This window comes from Anguilla rostrata, chromosome 18, assembly GCF_018555375.3.
Source record: "Anguilla rostrata isolate EN2019 chromosome 18, ASM1855537v3, whole genome shotgun sequence".
Taxonomy (NCBI): domain Eukaryota; kingdom Metazoa; phylum Chordata; class Actinopteri; order Anguilliformes; family Anguillidae; genus Anguilla; species Anguilla rostrata.
The window spans coordinates 31,308,952-31,329,803 of record NC_057950.1 but is presented as its reverse complement, the minus strand read 5'-3'; the positions used below and the strand labels follow the sequence as shown (position 1 = coordinate 31,329,803).

At 42.3% G+C, this 20,852-nt stretch overlaps 1 protein-coding gene across 1 annotated transcript in view; it reads right to left on the bottom strand.

The window, feature by feature from the left end:
- abcc2 (ATP-binding cassette, sub-family C (CFTR/MRP), member 2) overlaps positions 1 to 20,521 on the bottom strand; it is a 30,175-nt gene extending 9,654 nt beyond the window's left edge. The window contains exons 1-21 of the mRNA XM_064317344.1: positions 20,081 to 20,521; positions 18,148 to 18,321; positions 17,483 to 17,629; positions 17,032 to 17,172; positions 16,363 to 16,485; positions 15,825 to 15,880; positions 15,253 to 15,478; positions 13,583 to 13,770; positions 12,393 to 12,570; positions 9,391 to 9,645; positions 8,600 to 8,665; positions 7,624 to 7,761; positions 6,640 to 6,786; positions 6,222 to 6,306; positions 5,885 to 5,951; positions 5,411 to 5,537; positions 4,430 to 4,606; positions 4,089 to 4,256; positions 3,508 to 3,691; positions 2,193 to 2,340; positions 1,939 to 2,035 (exon numbers count right to left, since the gene is read on the bottom strand). Of these exons, the coding sequence (XP_064173414.1) occupies positions 1,939 to 2,035; positions 2,193 to 2,340; positions 3,508 to 3,691; positions 4,089 to 4,256; positions 4,430 to 4,606; positions 5,411 to 5,537; positions 5,885 to 5,951; positions 6,222 to 6,306; positions 6,640 to 6,786; positions 7,624 to 7,761; positions 8,600 to 8,665; positions 9,391 to 9,645; positions 12,393 to 12,570; positions 13,583 to 13,770; positions 15,253 to 15,478; positions 15,825 to 15,880; positions 16,363 to 16,485; positions 17,032 to 17,172; positions 17,483 to 17,629; positions 18,148 to 18,321; positions 20,081 to 20,122 (2,934 nt within the window). The 5' untranslated portion in view covers positions 20,123 to 20,521. The remainder of the gene's footprint in view (positions 1 to 1,938; positions 2,036 to 2,192; positions 2,341 to 3,507; positions 3,692 to 4,088; positions 4,257 to 4,429; positions 4,607 to 5,410; positions 5,538 to 5,884; positions 5,952 to 6,221; positions 6,307 to 6,639; positions 6,787 to 7,623; positions 7,762 to 8,599; positions 8,666 to 9,390; positions 9,646 to 12,392; positions 12,571 to 13,582; positions 13,771 to 15,252; positions 15,479 to 15,824; positions 15,881 to 16,362; positions 16,486 to 17,031; positions 17,173 to 17,482; positions 17,630 to 18,147; positions 18,322 to 20,080) is intronic.
- Positions 20,522 to 20,852: the final 331 nt, after the last annotated feature.

Here is a 20,852-nt window from a genome sequence, read left to right as displayed (position 1 = left end):
TACAGCATATGGCCACAGGCAGGAAAGACTTCCTAAACTTGGAACACCTGGACGTAATGAGGTGACCACTGAAAAAACTTGTCTGCCTTGACAAAGCCTGGAGAGAATGTGAACAGTGCTGCATAATATCCTTTTATGTACTCTGCACCCTGACCTACAGATGTCGCGTGCCACACCAGCAGTGGTGCAATGTCTGCCCCCAACAGACAGCGGCAATAAAAAAAATAAAATTAAAAACAGCTCACACCACAGCTCATGAAGCATTGGCAGTATTGCAGGCAATAACAGCCCTCAGTTTCCTTAAAAACTAAGCTAGGTTGACCTTTTTTCTACCGGTCCGGTCTGAATTACCCAGGTAATCGTAAGATTGCACGACCTCAAAATCGGTACCCTGGATGCAGACAGGCACCAATAGCTCCTTCTTCCTCCTAAAATCAATTCTAAGTCCCCTTGTTTTACGAACGTTCAGGAACAAAGCATTTTCCTCACTCCAGGGTTATAACCCCACCCCCTCTTTTAAGTCCTTGGAAACAGAGTTTGCATTTTCACATCTTGTTGTGAAAAGCCTGTATAAAAGTCTGTATAAAGTTAAACTGTTAAAAAGTCATTAAGCTCATCGGCTCTGTCCATCGGGCCCTCAGGGGCCTGTGCTACTATGGCCTGCCTGCATCCAGTGATCAGTTTCATTCCCTTTCAGGCTTCCTTGACATTACTCCATTGGAGCGGTGCCTCCAGCTTCCGTCTTTACTCATCCTAATCTTCTGCATTATTTTCTTACACCCTCTTAAGCCCATCCCTACCAGCCAACTTAAATGCTTTCTTCTTCTGCTTGAGTAGAGTTTTATGCTCCTTGGTCACCCATGCACAGTCCAATCCCAGTTGGCTGTCACAGTTTTAGGTTTTTGACGGGTGACAGGCTGGTATTTTGGGAGCAGGTAGACCATGTTATGCCCGAAGTTGCTGAGAGGCGGTAAGGCTCCTTACTGCTAGCATGTAACCAATCCGAAGTTTTGTTATTTGTTGTTGAATGCGTAACATACTGTTTGAATGTGGGGAGGGTTAATGTAAAGAAGCAGTGATTATGGTCATCAGCATCAAGAGAGAAAAACCAAAGTCATTGTGACACTGGAAAACTCCCTCGACAGATAATGGCCTATATCTGATAGTAATGAGTTCAATGTGCATGTAAACAACTCCTTAACGCACACACGTCCACCGTGATACCATTGGTTTTTCACACATTGTACAAATAGAGCCTTTGTCCTCTTTTTTTCTTGATTTGGCTCTGTACTCCGCAATGTTAGATATATAATTTAACAATTCACATGTAGTTTAAGTGTGCATTCTGAGCTTTTATTAAAAGGTAGTTTCATACATTTTGGTTTAACCATGTAGAAATTACAGCACTTTGTATACATAAGCCCCCATTTCAGGGCACCAAAAAGCTTGGGACATATGAATGTTACGTAAATGAAAGCACTTATGTTTAGTACTTTGTTGCATATCCTTTGCAAGCTTGAAGTCTGTTTTTGTCTGTTTGTCTGCCTGTTTTTCATGGCTTCCTTGGCTTTCATTGGCACAACTCTGAATATCCCATTGACAAATGCCAATAACAGACCCCAAGGGCAACCAAAATCCTAGAATAAAGATTAGACATTGAAAGCTCTGTCATACCAACACTAAGGAAGCAATTGAACACACCTGAGTAATCAGAAACACCTGTGAATTAATTTGTCCCACACATTTATACCCTAATTTGGCACCCCTGATTCTACTAATTGGCTGTTGAATGAGGTGTGCTTTGTTAGGGATTGAGTGAAACCTACAGGACAGTAGATCCCCAGAAAAATGGTTGGGAACCACTGCCATCGATAAACTGGCATCCATAACCGTGGTGTTTCTTATCCTGGCAAAAAGTAAAGCGAAATGTGGTCCTACCTGTCCTGTTTCCATGGCTTCCTTCTCTATCAACTGCTGACCCTTATTTGCTGGAGGCAAGTCTTTGAGCTTCTTCACTGAGCTGTGTTTTCTTAACCTGATAAACAGAATTATAAGAGGAGATGCTGAAAAACAGACAGTAAATAAATTTGGCACAGCACATGTGCAATACAATGAGCACTTAGCAGGGAAAAAAGTTTAGTGTTTATATATACCATTGTACTTATCAGAGAAACGGAGTTCAGTGTGTGTACCTGCCATTGTACTGGCTGTGCCGCAGACTGTTCTCTCTCTTCAGCGTCACGGAGACCACGTCGTCGGGAGAGCAATCCGGCTGTTGTTCTTGGGTATCCGGAACAGCATTCACCTCCTCCAGGTCTGAGGCTGACGTCACATCTGAACCTAACCTCACACACACAGACATCAGCTCCATAAGCACAGAAGATCTCACACAAAATGCACGTTACAGAATATCAAATCACAGACCACCTCACACAAATCGAACATCACAGAGTATCCAAAATCTAGTTTGGCTGATGGAAGCTGGTGGAGAGGCTTTCTAACTGGTGGTTGGTGGTTATTCAGTGTAATGTAGTCACGTGCAGTCAGTATAGGCAAGTTAGGCACTGCCTACCCAGTGCAAGGAAACAGAAATTTGCTTTTCAATACAAATAAATAAATATGAATATTGAGTGAGATCTCCCAGCTATCTGGCGCATGTGCTCTTTGATCTTGCAATACTCCACAAGGTGCAGCAAAAGGCAGAGCTCTTCAATGCCTTCATGTGTAAATGTGTTAATACTGTTGAAAAACTGTATGACACGGGATGCATCAAGTGGCTTCATAAACATCAATCAGAATTATGCGCAATATGTCACACAGGCAGGAGTTACACAGCAACCAGCAGCGAGGAGGGATGTGCGGGTTGACTGAGAAACATCGGACCCCGCTGTTTATCTGTGGATCAGGTGGGTCGGGTCATAAAAAAATGACATCTGATTAATAATGGATGGGTTGCTGGTGAGTGAGAAAGAAATTAGTAAAATAATATTGAGGGCTTTCTCAGCCCAGATTCTAGGGATACACCGATATATTGATATATAAAACAACCGATGGTCAGGTCAGATTATGTCCCAGAGTTCATTTGCCTGTCAGATACAAAATAATTGCTTTGTTTTCCATATTCAGTGTTTCCCAACCACAGCCCTCACCACACATCATTGCTGTAATTGTAATCACTGTGGAGTCGAGGAGGAGCTGCTTCTCCTTTTAGGCCACTGCAAGCTGTGTCTGTTCCCTCCCACAGCCAGGGAGGCCTACAGGACCTTGGACAGCAGCTGTTCCTGTTCCCTCCCACAGCCAAGGAGGCGTTCAGGACCTTGGACAGCGGCAGCAGCCTCATGTTCAGACATGTTTACCTAATCGGCAATCACCTGTGCTGCGCTGTCAGAAGAGTGCACTATATGCTCCTGTCTCACAGTGCGAGCGTTAGGCTGAGTGTCCCGTTGTTCTAATTAAGTATTCTTATGCCATTTCAAGCTCATGATGCTGCTCCATGGTTACACCCACCTGGCTGGGTGTGGGCCTGGTTGTTCTCCTCCGTGGCGTATGTGCGCAGAAATTCAGAGAAAGCGCCCCCACTGGCCTTCAGTTCGCTGTAGGACCCGGACTCCGACACCTGCCCGTCCACCAGAACTACGATCTCGTCCACCTGCGGCAGGAAGCTGACTCCGTGCGTTACCAGGATACGGGTCTGTGGAGACACAACGGCTGCTGAGAGCACGGTTCCTACACATGCCATGTGTGCTATGCACCAAGAACCACCGGCATGGCTTCACCACGAAACAAAAACACATGGAAAGCTTTCGGTTGGAAATCCTTCTAAAGTTACTGACCATTTGCTTTCTTGTATCTGATACCTGCTCCGCATTTTTGGCCCAGATTCAATCTCATATAAAAACTGTTTTTCAATATAATTATATTAATGTGCTAATTACAAATATACATAGATAAATATACACAATTAAAATCTACCTACTGTAAGACATAAAATGTAAAGATAAAAGGGTTTATATTTAGATTCCATTGCTACAATTAATGTGGTTATTTAAGAAGTTATTTAATTTTTTTTTTTTTTGAGTACTGCTGACCTTGTCCTTGAGCAGCCCGTTGGGGCCCACCACTTTGGTGAACAGGTGCTTCCCCACGTGGGAGTCCACAGCTGACAAGGGGTCGTCCAGCAGGAAGATGTCCGCTGAGCTGTAGACCGCCCTGGCCAAGCTGACCCTCTGCTTCTGCCCACCACTCAGATTTATCCCCTGCAGGACACCACATGAACAGGTATGACATACCTTGCTCAAGGGCACAATGGCAGCAAACCAAGTGGGGAATGCATATTTCAAACGTGCATTCTGAAGTGATCATCCTCATCAGGTCTGACCTCCCTGACCTCTGCAGGGCTCAGACGTTCCCCTGGCAACACATATTCTACCTTTTCGCCAATCTCTGTTTGGTCCCCTCCAGGGAGTAGCTCAAGGTCGGGCCCCAGGGCACAGGCATCTAGAACCTTCTGGAAGCGGATGTCCTCCAGCGCTGATCCAAACAGGATGTTGTCTCTCAGTGTGGCATTCTGGATCCAGGCCTGCTGGGGAACGTAGGCCACAGAGCCCTGAACAGAACAATCAGATTAAAATCAGGAACTATGGGAAATGGAGTCCCACAAGGATCGGTGCTGGGACCACTGCTCTTATATCAATCACCTTGACAGGAACATAGAAAGTACATTAATCAAATTTGCAGATGATACAAAACTGGGAGGCCAAGAAGATTTAAATTAAATCCAGAAGTGGGAAGAATGAAATTCAATATAGCCAAATGTTAAGTTCTGCATGTGGGAAATAAAAACATTAGGCAGGATTAATTTATGGGAGGTACAATTGGAATGTGCTCAATTTGAAAAAGGCTTGGGAGTAATGGTTGAACAAAGCGCACTGTGGTCTAGCAGTACAAAAGGCCAGCAGGATGCTGGGATATATAGCCAAATGTATGAAGTACAAATCAAAAGGAAGTTATATTTATCTTATAAAAATAGGAATGTGACAGGGCAGGGGAAGTTATGTTGCATGACAGTAATGAGTGGAAGGTTCCAGAGCCACTTGTGGATGAATTTCATGTGGAGGCCAGTCATTCAACTTGACTGAGACTGCTAACATATGGCAGCTATTCTCTCTATGGGGTCTCTCTATCACTACATTTTCACTCTATTACTTTTTCCCATTTTAAAATCACCAAAGGTGCTGGATTTTGAGCACACCACTGTACTCTTCAAATCATCTGATCACACAGAAAGGACTTTAAATTTCAGCATGTGCACAAAACAGCCAGGGATTATTTTACACACCAATGAAGACCATACAACTATAAGATGGATCTCGCTGAGTAACATGGTGCTGATTATGTGCATTGTTGTCACCTTGATATTGATGTATCCCTTGAGGCTGTGCAACTCTCCTAATATGGCTGAAATCAAGGAGGACTTCCCAGCTCCCACTGCACCCACCACTGCCACCAAACAGCCTGGCTTTATGTCCAGGGACACACTGCGAGACAGGAGCATACAATGCATTCTGTTAAAGGAGATGAACATGCACACTCACATACACATATTCAGGCATATGCATGCATGCATACACACATGCACATGAACATGGCCGTATACTTTCATATGTGCACGCACTCTCACATGCACTATAGGACTCCGTGAACTGGACCAGAAAACGAAATTAAAATATTGCATTTTGTTAAAAATTTCCTGTTGAAACAAAATGCCAGTTAATGGATACATTTTTGGGGAGGCATTTTGTGTACATACACAAATATGAGCGTGAATGCATCTGCCAAGCACTGAAAGTAAAAAGTAAATAAATGGCAACAATAGAGTACTCACTCTTTCAAAACAGGATCTGCATCTCTTTCCCAAGCAAAAGTGCCATTGCACACACTCACAGCTGTGTCTAATGGGCCAAACAAGAACTTCCATCAGTTCACATACTGCAAGCAAAAGCTTCTGTAAATATACATAATAAAAACACATTATTTGGCATCCTAAATTATATTAATCTACTAATTCCCATTCTATTTTTTCTATTATTCATATAATGAAGACATTTATGTGACTAAACAAGCGATACTATTGGGTTTCATAGTCTTTGAACTTAGCTAAAGGTCTTCTTTGCAGATCTGCTCCTTTATAAGATGGCTGATGGCCTTCTTTGCAGACTTACTGAAGCTGGAGTCGTGGGACACTGTTTTGGGGTCCAGGTCATCTCCTCCTAGGAATTTCTCCAGACGTTTTTTAGACACGCTGGTCTGGAATCAAATACATGTCTGTGAGGGACCTGTTCAGTGTGTGTGTGAATGTGTGTGTCTTTGTGTGCTTGTGTTTTTGTGTGTTGGTGTGTTTGGGTTTGTGAGTGTGAGCGTGTGTGTGTTTGTGTTGTGATGTGTAGTGTGTGTGTGAGCATGTGTGTGTGTGTGTGACATATGTGTGTTGTGTGTGCTGTGAGCTATGTGTGTGTGTGTGGTGTGTGTGTGTGTAGATGTTGTGTGTGTGTGTGTGTGTGTGTGTATGTGTGTGTGTGTGTGTGTGTGTGTGTGTGTGTGTGTGTGTGTGTGTATGTGCACAAGCATCTCTGCATTTACCTGCACCATCCCAGCGATGAGCATGGGCAGCATGGCCAAGGGAAAGCGCAGGATGTTGAAGAGAGAGATGGAAGTGAAGGCCTTCTCAGCATCCAGAACATTCTCAGAATTCACCGACACAAACACAGCAAAAGTGGCCAGAGACACCTGCAGAACATGCAGCGAAAATGTGTGTCAGGCTCACGGCTGAAACAGTGGCTCACAGGGGTGGAAAAATCGAAATCTTTATGGTAGTCCTCTGGGCCAAGTGTCCTAGCCACGTTTTTGGTGGCTCAGGGAGGTCTGCCAGCCCACGGAGGGATGGTGCAGATACACAAATATAAATTATATTGTTTTTACACACTAAAATTGATTGCAGCCTCCAGAAACGGCATCGATGCCTTCCACCATTTCCTCCTTCTCTGGGGTATAAATATGAGGTGGCTCACATGTACTATCCCTTTGTCATCCATCAACATGTGGGAAAACTAAAGAGTTTTCAACTTAAGAGGCAGATGGTTGTTCATCTACACTAATCAGGTAAGGGATATGTTATAATATATAAACACACAATTGAAAATACCTCTAAGCACAGTCAGGGCAATAATCAAAAAGTTTCAGAAGTCAGGGACAGGTGCATATTTGCCAAAAAAGAGAGTGAATTTCCTTATTGCTCACTCACACCGAGTCTTCTCAGTTATGTCTGTATGAATTTAGCATATTTGGATTTTCTATATTTTTGCTTATTCCTCCATTGGCTGAAATGCTACCAAGTCGGAACATCAACGCACTTTTTTTTCACCCCATATTTTTCATGCAATTTGAGTCTGGACTTTGACATGCTCATTCCAGAACACTAAATGTATCATTTTAAGTCATTCCTTTATAGTTTTTTTCAAGGTAAAAACCAAGTTTTATCACTTTATGTAAAACACAAGGAAGAAAAGCAGACAGAGCAGCAGCTGGTTAAGAGGCCGGATGAGCTGCTTGCGGCTGGACACTCACCAGAGCGGGGGCGCAGGAGAATATGAAGGTGGACACAGAGGAGAGGTACGCAAACTTCTTCATCACCCCCAGCTCGTCTTCTCTGATCCCCTGCACCTGTGCTTCATATGGGGGCTCCCAGGCATACAACTTCAGAGTCTGAGAGGGAGGGAGGGAGGGGGGAGAGAGGGAGAGAGAGAGAGGGGGGGTGGAGAGAGAGAGAGGGAGGGAGGGAGGGGGGAGGAGAGAGAGAGAGAGAGAGGGGGGGAGGTGGAGAGAGAGAGAGGGAGGGAGGGAGGGGGGAGGAGAGAGAGAGGGGGGGAGGTGGAGAGAGAGAGAGAGAGAGAGGGGGAGAGAGACTTAAAATTGATATTCCCCATTTGTGAACACTGTAAAATCAAGGCCCCGAAAAAAAATTAATTATTGAGATATTGAGATGAGATATTTCTAGCAAACAGTAGAGACCTGGCCAGATATGACTGAATATGACTTTGCTGTTGGAATTTTACATAAAGACTGATCAGATGTGGTCCAAAAGGAAAAAGCAGTTACGCATTATTTAATACTTTCGTTTTCTTGCCCTAAAGCAAATTTTTTTCACTGTAGAAATTGTTTGTACAAAGAAATAATAAAAAAAAAATATATATATTTTTAAGTTTGCCTCATTTGGAAAACAAAGATAACAAAATTACCGGGTGATATTTCAATAATTTCTGGCACCAGATGAGTGTAAAAGAAGGACTGGTCCTGCAAGTGATGTCAGCTTGGCATCAGTTTAATCATCTTCAAACTTAGCAAAGCAAAGACCAGATATCTCAGCCTGAAGAGAAGACATTTAGACTGGACTACTGCAATTCCACGTTTTCTGGCGTGTCCAGTTCCCAGAAAACTTTTCTCCACGTTTTGTTTTTGTTCGATAAATACGGTGGTTTTTCAGTGAATTTTGTCATTGATTAAATGGTATTCATATAAAACGGATTATTTCAAAATAGCTTACCTTGATTCCATTCAGTATCTCGTTCATAATTTTCATGCGTTTATCTTTGTACTTCATGTTCTCCATCTGAAAGTCAATAAATATGTTGAGATGGAAAGGGCCTTTTATGTAAAATTGTGTGATCAATGCTAAAGCCAAATGACACACTAAAATAATGTGATATCTTGTAAATGAAAGAGAGAGAGAGATACAGTTTTACAGATTTAAAGTATTCAATTGAAAAAAAAAACAAACAAAAAAACAAATTGAGAGAATATTATTAGTCTTTTGAGAGGATTATTAGCAAATAACCCATAGCCATCAAATATGCCTGCTGGACAAGTGACACATGAAACTGGCTTTCTTGATCCTCATTTTACTTGTGACTCACGGACCAATTAGCACCTTCACCAAAACCCTTTTTCCCCTCAAACACTCCGATGCTGTTTGTGAAAGTGCATTGCACAAAATCAACCCAATCAAATTCTCAGCAACCATCAACATGCCACTACATCATTGTATTGCTCAGCTTCCTGTTTTGCTCTGTGCAATTTTGTGATTGCTGGACCTAAAGTTGCCAAAAAATGTAATCTCTGAACATGACTCCTATGGACCTGGGGAATGAGGTTGATTAGGAACCCCCCCCCCATCACCACTGCATTACATCAGATGCACTGACTGAAACCCCTCTGATACTCAAATGAGAAATAGAGTTAAGGCTGTTTAAAGTCCATCAGCTGAGGAGGCTGTTAAAGAGCGTGAGGTAGAGTGATAAAAAAGGTGTGTGACTGGCAGACAGGGAGGTTGCGGACCTGGAAGCCGCGGGACTTGGTGGCCAGCAGCCCATTGATGGGGGCCATCAGCACCATGACGGCGAGGCCGGCCAGGGTGGCGGGGCCCAGCTCCATCCACAGGAACAGGATGGACAGCGCTATCTGCAGCGGGCACGACCACACCAGGTGGATGAAGTTGGTCACGTCGTTAAAACGCTGGGCGTCGGCCGACATGAGGTTGACCGTCTCGCCCACGGTGGACTCCTTCCGAGCATCGTTTGACACCACCAGGGCCTGTAGTGGGAGATGTGAAACACAGCATCACAAACAGTCCCCATATTTCTGTACACGTTAAAACAGGAGGTCACACACAGTCCCCATAATTCTGTACACATAAACACAGGAGGTTAAAACATGGCAGCCTAGGATACAATTGGATCGAGTGCCACTCAGAGTCAGGAGGGCTTCAGTTGGCTGGAATGACAGGATGTCATCCAGCACCAGATGCCCTCTAGTGGCCCGATTTGGCACTCACAGGTCCAGCTGTTAAACTGCACATTAAGGGACTTCCACCAGCTCTAGCCCACTTGTAAACTCTGGCCTGATAGGAAGTGGTGGCTGACATCATGTGCTTTGGAGAAGAGTAAACTCTAATCTGTGCTCTCCCACACTGAAAGCTGAGGCTGTGGCAATGACTGCCGATAAAAATACAATTAGGCATTACAAAAAGAGGACAAAGGGGTAGAAAAAGCATTAAAAACAAGGCCTCGCACGTGTTTTACATCACTGCAGTCAGAACACTGATATGGTAACTCCATTAATTTCTCACAGACACAGAGGTTTGCCTCAAATTTGCTTCAGACCGAATGGTGTTGACATATATAATATAATCGCTGTTCCTATCCAAATAAGTCATTCTGCTTATGTTATCGGGAATTTACTGGTAGACAGATTTTAAAACATGCAATGGACTTGGTCTGTTACATCTGAATGTATGGTTTCTAAGATAGCTCTGATTAGAATTTGGACACTTGATACGGTTGTGGATGTTTTTAATTATATCTGAAACCTGGCTAAATAAATCATTTGTAGATGTCAGTTTGGATGGCTATAACATGTATAGCCCTGGCAGAGTCAAAAATAAAATAAAAAGAAAACTGAGTTGAAAGCTGTGGGTGTGTATCACACTCTGCCTCTGCATGCACCCTCAGCTATTTAGCTGATTTACTGTCGACTCTTGCAGTGAAAAAACCTAATTATGGGTGATTTTAACCTGGACTGGATGTCACCTGTTTTAGGTTCAAAGACATATGCATTCATCTGAATTTGTCCCAATTAATAACGAAAACTACTTATCCCAACATAAAAAATGTACCTTGATCGACATTACCCTTACAAATAGACCTCTCAATTATACAGAGTTTTTGCCTATGATCATCGTGATCACTGCCCACAGCTTGAGTCAGAGATACAAGATCACAAAAATATTGTCCTCGCATCATAAGAGAAACTGCAGAAATTTCAGTCAAAGAGGATTCCTACAAGACCTGTATCTATGTCACATGGCTAGTGCTTCCTGCATACCTGACCCAAAATTGGCCCTTGAACACTTTTCTTCTGTTTATCTGTCTGGCTGACAAACATACACCAAATAAAAAGCTTAGGGGGGTCAAGAATAAAGTTCAAGGATAGTTCCAACACCTGGCACTCACAACTGTCAGAGCACATTCAAAAAATAAAAATAGCTTGAGCCAAACAACTGACATCACTTCTGATTGGCAATCTTTCAGGCAACTTTGAAATAGATGCTTAGTAATGATTAGGAAAGCAAAAATCTGTTTATTACTTAAATTCTTTGTCTGATAGTAGTAGCAGTGCAGCTGATTAAATCATTGAAATAACTCCACTGAAGTTGTACTGAAGCAAGAAATTATAGTAGACTCTGGCCCTATTAAAGACAAAATGAGAACAAATTTAGCCTTTTCAATGGCCATTTTGTTTCAGCATGAAAACTGCTTTGAGAATCTCATTTATACAGATTATCTTGAAGGAGGGAGATAGAGTTAATTCATCCTTCAATGCTACAGAGTTTTGTGATCCTCTGTTCTCTTTCAGCCAGATTACTGATAAGAATGTGTTTGATTGTTTAATTAATACAGATGTTTTTTTGATCTGCTGGATCTGGCTTGGCAGTTTTACAGCGTGCAGCACCCCTGATAGTGCAAGCCTTAGCCCATATTTTTAACCAAACAATAAACCCGGGATCATGCCAAAGGTGTGGAAGGCCGATCATGTGATCCCATTCCACAAGGGTGGGGACACTTGTGACACGAATAACTATCGACCAATCTCTAAGCTGTCAAGTCGAGCTAAAATCTTAGAATCATTAATAGACTGTAAACCTTTTTATTCTAAAACTGTAAGTTATAGCACTATTATTTATTTTGCATCCTCATTGTTGTTAATGATATGGTATGCTCTCTGGATAAAATGCAGCATAATACTGCTCTCTCTATTGATTGTTTATTGTTTAAGTTAATAGCGTATAATCAATCAGGATCTCTTGAAAATATTAATTGATGTTCTTTTTTATATTAGCTAATCAATACATACAAATCTCCTTTGCAATGACCCTTTTTTGAAAAGGTAACATTTTATTCTATAGCAATTGAGCGGAAGTCCCTTCGTTTCACAGTCCACACTCTTTCAAGTATTTTGATCAATGGAAAAATGTGCTCATTTCAATTCGATGCTCACGTTTCCACCAGCAGAAAAAGCTATATAGTGATCAATAACTATTGTATATTATGCTACTTCCTGATTCATGTGAGAGTTGGCGGTAAATTTTGAAAGTGGCGGCAGCGGAGGGGTAGAGGCACCTTGTACACAGTAGCCAGAGGTTCATATCTGAAATTTGACGGTACGTTTTGAAAGTGGTAACAGCGAAGGGGTGGAGGTACCTTCTTGTATACAGTGGCCAGAGGTTCATATTTGAGATTCGGTGGTGCATTTTGAAAGTGGCAGAGGAGGGGTGGAGGTACCTTCTTGTACACGGCGGCCATGAGGGCCGTGCGCACGTGCGTGCCCAGCACGAAGCAGCGCTGGAAGTACTGCTGCAGGAACAGCGACTGCAGCACGGTCAGCAGCAACAGCAGCACGGCGTACATGTATCCCTTCCAGGCGAAGATGGTAGTGTCCTGAGTGTAGGAGACCAGCAGCCTGGACCAAACCAAATCACACAATTGGGGAGGAAACCTGGTTAGGGCTAATGAACACAAAATAAGCAAGCGTGTCAGAATGCCCAGGAAAAAAGAAGTCTGCTCAGCCTACACAAGTTCATCATTAATTCACGACAATGGCATGGCTTACTTAAACTGAACTGAACTGACCAATTGGAGGGGAAAAGTGTCAGCCTTTGGAGGGTTAGTTGCAGCTTGCATACAGCATGTTGCAGGCGACTTTCTCCATGGTTATTATTTTATCTCTGATCCCAAAGAACCTGTAATAGTTTTAAATGGCACTCCTGAAATTACAGAAGTTACTATTTTTCTTGGCACCTCCATTTCGAATGTATAGCATGACCCAAACATGAATTTTATATATAGCTACTGCAGTTAATGCATGTAGCTTGCATGTAACTATTATTTTAACTAAAGTGTATATCAAATTCAAATTTGAACAGCAAATATTTGGCGTAATGCTTGGGAAAGCCCCAAAATGAGCATCTTCTATGACTGGCATCATACACCTGATCTAAGCAGGTGGGTAGCGCAGGCACAAATCACAGACTACGCTCAGAGCAAAATTGCAATGCGCTGCACCAAAATTGTAGCACACTGCTTGATCTTCACTGACACACCCCCAACAATGTCTGTCTTCCCACTTTGGTACATGGCAAGTCACCAAATGGGTCAAAATCCATGATGAAAATACCACTTCACCAGTGCAACTGCTTACCACACACCATGCGCCAGCTGGGAAAATAGAGCTCCAAGACTTCCAGGAGCTGAGCCTGTATTTCTGTGACTCGTCCTTGTGACTATCACTGAAATATCCCCTTTGGGAGTTGAGCCTACATCCCTGTTACTCATCTCTGAAAGGCTCACTTCAGGCCCTGGGCCATCATCTTTATCTCTTCTATGACTTCTCTGAAACACTCACTTCACAAGCAGAGCCATCATCTGTGTGTCCCCCTCCCTGTGATTCTGTGACCCGTCTCCGAAACACTCACTTCAGAAACTGGGGGCTGGTGAAAGCCAGCAGGTCTTGCAGGAGTTTAAACACGGCCGACTCTATCAGAATCCATTTGTAGGTCTTCGCGATGGTGGTCACCAACCAGGACTTGGGGTACTCGGCCTCTTTTTCTCCATCCTTCTTCTTTTTTTTCGTCTTCTTCTTCCCTTCTTCACCGGTTTCCTCCTGAGGATAAGAGAATAAGGCTCCGTAAACACAGACAACCTTTCCCATGAACTCTCTGAGGAACAATTTCAACAGATCAAACAGGAGTTTTGAAATGTACCCATAGAAAGGTACAGAATTCACAAGGCCAAAAAAAAAAAATAATGGTGCAGGACATTAAGCCCATTCAGGCTCCTAATTTACCTACAGAATATAAAGTACAGTATCCATATCCAGCGTTTCATCAAGCTTAGACTTGAACACCCTAATGGTCTCTGCCCTTACTACATGAACTAGCAAGCTGTTCTGTGTATTGATAAAACTTGAACTTTTGCAAAATTTTTGCACCTTTGAATTTCCACCTATGTTTCCACCTTCATTCTACTGACAGCACCCAACCCTGAGAAATCTTTTGTGGTTCACACTGTGAATACTTCACACGAATTTAAAAGCCTCAGTAAAATTGCCCTTGTCAGTCTCCTTTTGATAAGCCTGTAGAAATTGCATTCATAAAGTCCTTCCTCATAACTTTTACATAAGTACCAGGAACCATTTTAGTTGTGTGTCTTTCAAGAGCTTCAATATGTTTTTTTGTACTTTGGAGCCCAGGAATGGATACCATATTCCAACCATGACAAAGACTGTGTATAAGACCAATTTACAGTCAGGTCCAGAATTAACTGGCACCTTTGATAAGGATAACAGTAAAGGTATCAAATGAACAATACAGGTAATAAGCTAGAGCCCTCCATAAGGTTTAGGAAAAAGATAAACTTTTTCTTGATTTGGCTCTCCACTCCACAATTTTAGATTAGTAATCAAACAATTCAACATGTGGTTAAAGTTGGACAGCGCCTACTGCAAGACAATGATCCCAAATGTACTGCTAAAGCCACAAAGGAGTTTTTTCAAATAAAAAAACTGGAAAATTCTTAACTTGGCAAGTCAGTCACCCAATCAGAATCCAATTGAACATGAGTTTCATTTGATGAAGAGAAAACTTGAAGCAACTAGCCCTTGAAACAAGCAGGAGCTGAAGATGGCTGCAGTACAGGCCTGGCAGAGCATCACCAGAGAAGATATTCAGACACCTGGCGATCTCTATAGGTCACAAACTTCAAGCAGTCACAGCATGCAAGGGATATGTGACAAAAAGTTCTAAATATGACTGATCATGGTTAAAGTACCATCTCTGCCTCATTTTGAGCAAGGAAAAACCCTGTGTTGGTTTAATTTCTGTCAAAATATTCATGAAATAAAATTAATTACTTATAACCTGTTCCAAATTCATTACAATTCACACATCATAAACAATATTATGTTCACAGTCTAAATGTTTTTTTTTAAAGTGTGCGTCTGTGCATGCGCACGTGCATAGTGTGATTTAAAGCCACGGGAAGCAGGCCAAACCCATTCTTTACTTTCCTTAGATGCCACTTGTTTGGCAGACACACGGTCATGTGGCTGTGTAGCAGTGGGAAACAGCTGTGCACCAGCCCTTACCATGACCAGCACGTCCCGGCTGACCCCCTTGGCCAGCCCGTTCCCATGGGCCTCAGCTCTCTGGCCGGCCTTCCTCCTCCTGCTCTTCATGCGCGACCGAGCCTTCGCCAGCTCCTGCTTCATGTGCTCCTCAAACGCCTGGCAGATGCTATCAGAGCTGTCTTCCTCCTTCAGGTCCCAGAGGTCCTCCTGAACCAGTGGCCTCCTGTAGCCATTCACAACCATGCTACAGAGAGAGAAAGAGAGAGAGAGAGAGGCTGCATTAACGCCAAGATTGTGTACTGTCGTACAAAGCATCTTATTGCTATCACTAGATTATGGGGAGTACACTCTCAGTTTCTCTCTCCCTGGAGGAGTGGGGGGGTATCTCTTGGTGGTGGGGTAGGGTGTTACAGGGCTGTCCCTGTCCAGACCTTATTTGGGCAAATAAAGGGAACTGTGGGTATAGAAAGCTTGCTCAGGATTGCATTTACAGGTAATCATTCAGGGATAATCTGCTTAACAGCTCTGGTACCATAAACATGTCTGTACGAAATCATGTGGTTACATACTTTGGGAGTCATCCCGCCTACCTGTTAAACCAGTTGAATGTGATTCTACTGAGAAATGATGCTCCGATCTCTGGGTTCTGAATCAAATAAACCATAGAGAAACATGTTCATATATAATTAAACCAGAAGTATATTCACTGTATTTTAATATATACTGAATACTCACTGAAGAATACTACAGTCAAGAAGCACACTCTATGCAGTGTTTTAGCCCACAGAATTAAAGTTCAAAGTTTGTTTCTGTGACATTTTAATTGCACTGTATTGTTATTTATGCGCCTCCAGCTATCGGTTCCCTGGTCTGTGATTGCTTCCACCACACCCTTCCCCCAGATTGAGATTGCGTCCGCCACCAATCCAACACCCCCCCACCCCCCCCCCCATCAATCCCCCATCCCCAAACATTCCAGTTTAGGGCCACCAAAATCTGTCTCTGTGTACTGTAATATGAATCTGTCAATGACATATTTCATATTTCAGAGGATGTGTCACATATCCTCAGCCCCAACTCCGATGCTGCCTGTCTCGTGTGGAAGTGAGAGCAGTCGGGTGTATGCACCTTTTTAACGGTGTTCACAGCCTCTGGGGGAATATCGGCAAAGGCTGACAGGGCAAGGGCCAGCACCTGCAGACCAAAGGACATGTAGAACAGGCAGAAGCGTGGAAGGTCTTCTATTTCACCCTGAAAGAGAGCAAAAGAGGGAGAATAGACTTAGAGGACAAAAGATGGCTGATGACCATCACGGCTTTGTTTATTCAAACCAGCTTTCTACTCCACTGGGATGGATTGGTTTTGGCCCTTTACTATAAAAATAGGCCTACAAATTAATACAATTTATAGTGAGGACTTCACATTGAACAAAGTCCAGAAACATATGTGGCACTCAAGGACCAGGGTTGCATTACATTACATCACATTTATTTAGCAGATGCTTTTATCCAAAGCAACGTACAAAAGTGCATATCATGGTAATTGGACAACTACAAAACACAGGTTCAATAAGGTACGATTACGAATAAGGTTGTCTACACCTTTCCAGATCAATTGTTCTTGTTCTTGTAATATTGCCCTCATTCTTCATTGTGTACTTGTATATTCCATTCCCCCCTTTTACAATGTGGAAATGGATAGTTCTCCACAGATGGATGTAGAACACTTGTAAAATAAAATGTAAATAAGAAACACGGGGATACTCTTGCACATCCGCTCCCTCCCAAACACACCCACCGTTCTGAGCGCTTCCCGCAGAAGGGTTTGGAAGGAGAAGACCTCGCACACGACCAGCACCAGCCAGAAGAGAAAGAGCGACCCTGAATCTACAGCTCCCGGTTTCCTCCGCATACCCTCCTGACAAAGGATCACCAGGACCTGGAGCCAACAGAATGGTAGACAAAACAAATTATACCCACAACATACCAAAAACAAAAAAACAAAACAAAAACAAAACAAATAAAGAACACTTCAGCCCATTTGGGCAAAACTGGCTCATGAGGAATATGATATTGTTGATACAATTCATATTGAGCCACTCGGGCCTTTCCTAGTACAGCCTTTAATGTTTCTGGAATATGGTATGTATCAAATACGGTAAATGTAAACACACACACACACACACACACACACACACAGAGGTAGATATATATGTATCAGAAAATTATTCTCTGCCTTAAATCCTTACCCAGGAAATGGTGAACAGAACAGGGTTTGTGTAAAGGACTGCTGGATTTGCACCATTTGCATTTCTGTCACTTGATGGCCCATGATCCTCTCCTACAGTGACTGCAAGTCCAGCAATGGCAGTCAGTAAAAGAAGGCCAGCCAGGACCTGAAAGAGAACAAAAACAGTATGTACATAGGTGTAACTGCAGCCCAGCTATGCAGTAAAAATGTGCTGGCCAACTGCAGACTAGCCTAACTCATAGCCTTGTAAACTTACAGTACTGAGAGCCTGACACGCTCATAAAACAAAGTAGTTTCGACCAAATATAGCGAGCTAAAACAAATTTTGTAACATGTAGGCCTGTTCTATGCTTGAAAATGTTTCCAAGTCAAATTTTTTTAGCTAAACTGATTATGAATTAAGGGAACACATTATAGCCGTTTGTTATATGCCAAATCCAGGTCATCTAAGCCCTATTTGGGCAGGGTTTGAGTTACAATTCTTGAGAGCCAACATGCATAATTTCAACATTGGCTTTTTCAAACCACCTTCATGTTTGTCCTCAAACTTTCCTTTCTAGTTACCTCTGTGGTAAGTGTCTCCAGTGATCGAGTGTTATAGGAACTTAAAATATCAGAGATTCTATGTTGTTCTCGTCTATACAGTATCCTATTTCAAATTACCTGTTTGCTCATGTAGAGCCTGGAGACATGTAGTTTCGAGAGCCCCCGTTTGAAGAGGGGTGCGAGGTGCCAGGGGGCAGTGAGCCACAGCAAAGCCAGAGGCACCCAAACCAACACCGTGCGCTCCACACACACCGGTAGGTCCGGGTCAGGACGGTCCAGGAAAGAAGCATTCTGAAAGAAGCACAAACACCGCCGGAGGGATTTACAGAAAAAGTAAGAACAGAAGAACAGCTGAATCTTAGGACATTTGTGGCCCATGAAATTCAAAAATGATTTATTTAAAAATATGAATAAATAAAACGTTGTTATTCTATGGGGTACCGGACACAAAGTATGGCACATGCACAGTGCTGCTTATCAGGACAGTCACAGGTTTTTTTAAAATCCAAATATGAATAAAAATAATTTGTTGGTTGAGCAAATACAGCTACAAATACAAGTAGTGGCATCTCCCCCTGCCCCTGATCAGGAATAAATGGGTACAGATGATGGATGTATTTTTAAAAAATTGTCTTTCATTGTCTTATCTTATTGTATTGCTCGCTACCACTTGCCTGAAAGATATTAATCTCAATGGGACTCCCCTGGTAAAACAAAGGATAAATAAAAAAATAAATAAAAGTATAAAATAAAAATAAAAATAAACTAAAAAGAATAAATTGATGTACTCAAAAATAAATCCTCCAAATCAGCTAATGTATGAGGGGAACGTCATGTTGTAGTGTATAATATAAATATTGTTGTGTATGAGGTAATGTTTGTCATATTTGCGGGTCTGATAACACCTGTCTCCTCCTCTTTTGACTCTGGTAGTGTACTTCTTGGGGGAGGGGCTTGGTGTGTAAGGGGAGGAGTTTTGGTAGGTACGTGGGGAGTGTATTGGACCAAGGAAAGTGTTGTACAAGTGATTTTGGGAAAGCAAATATAGCGGCTAAGTGCTAACTGGAGTAGCCATAGAGTATTGTACATAGTGTACAGAGATGTAGACTTGTTTAGGGGAATCCCTGCGCTGAGCACTTTGTTACTTTGCGCTGTAAATAATAAACACACTGGCACTGGAGGTGCTACCATGTCCTTGCCATCGTTTGAAGACCTAATGGCACCTTGGTGGTTAGTCTTCTTTCTACTTTCACCCAGAACCTGGCGTGACAGGGGACATATCTCAACACATACAACTTGTTTTAAAAAAAAAAACAATTATTAACTTCCCAAGCCTTTTTAACAGACCTGTTCTGTTTTAAGTCAAACCCTACCATTAACTTGTGTGATCCAATTTAATAAACAACAGTAATAGTTGATAAACTGATATTCAGTGCAAAATATTATCATTAGAGTACTAAGATCCAGCTCAGATGTGTAATTTTCTTGTGAATTAAAATAAAATTTTAGGAACACTGTAACATAATTCAGAAGGATGAGTTAATATACAGGTATGGTACATAAGAAAATAGAATTGCAATTTATAAGACACAGCTTCGACACAGGGTTGACTTATATAATCCTCTAAATAAGCTAGTGACAAAAACGCTCTGAAACATGTCAGCACTGCTAGACTTGATATTTCAAAACCCTTGGAACTGAGGTCCACAATTGTACTTGTTTACTTGTCCAAGATTTAAGATTTTACATTTAATGCTGTCTGTGGACCATATAACTGGGAAAGTACCCAGTTTATACAATTCAGCCTTGGTTTATGAATAGGGTAGTTTGCCTGGATTTAACTATATATTGACATTTTTTAACTGAACATTTTTTTTTTAAACCTTAAATTATTAAAATCAAAAATAAATTGCAAAAATGTCACTTTTGTTAGTAATGTAAGAAAATTATTGAAAACTTTTCAAAAAAAAAAAAACAGTTCTTGGTATCCTCAAAGTATATACACAAAAGTCAAGCTCTTCAAGTATAAACTCTCATCAAGAAAACTTACCCAAAATGGTGAGCCACAGAACTGATCCAGTGCAGCGGGCATAACTACACGATCCTGGTTCTTTCAGGACGAGACAAGATGGTTGTGTTTCAAAGTTAGCCAGCAGTATAGACAAGCCTTCAGGGCTAAAGGCAAAGCATGATTCAGCAAGAATGGCAAGTGCTCAAATCAAAAGCAAATGACTGTCTCTGTTCAGGCATCCACACGGGCATCTGTAGTAGTAGTACTAGTCTGAATGGGAGAGGTTAATTCTTAACTCTACTTTTGTGAAGCACTTGTAGCTGGCCTATATTCAAGGAGGCCCTCAGGAAGTTTTTAATTTAGAAAAGTATACAGAGGTTCGAGAAACATTTTCTGGCAGAAATGCACGGTGTCTACTCCAGTCATGAACATGGGCACGCGCTTCTTTCCCAGAATCCCCGTTCCTCCTCTTTTTCATCGCACACTGGTCCAAAGTCCGGACAGAGAGAGAGAGAGAAAGAGAGAAAAGTGGGCGGGCAGGAGTACGCAGATGAGCAGAGTCCACTGAGGCAAGTCTTTCTCTCATATTCGCAGCTGAGAGAGAGGTCTCATTAAGTAACTCCGTACATTCCTTCCTGTAGTATGGCGATGGGGAAGCTCCTTGGCTTTCTGGTCACATCCGAGGAACATCGTACGTAAATGGGCTTTGGATGTGACCGTGGACAATCCAGCATGCTGCAAAACTAGGCCAGTCGCGGTGGCACAGAACCAAAATGTTTTCACACAACTTGGTCCCATTGTGCCAGTGAGA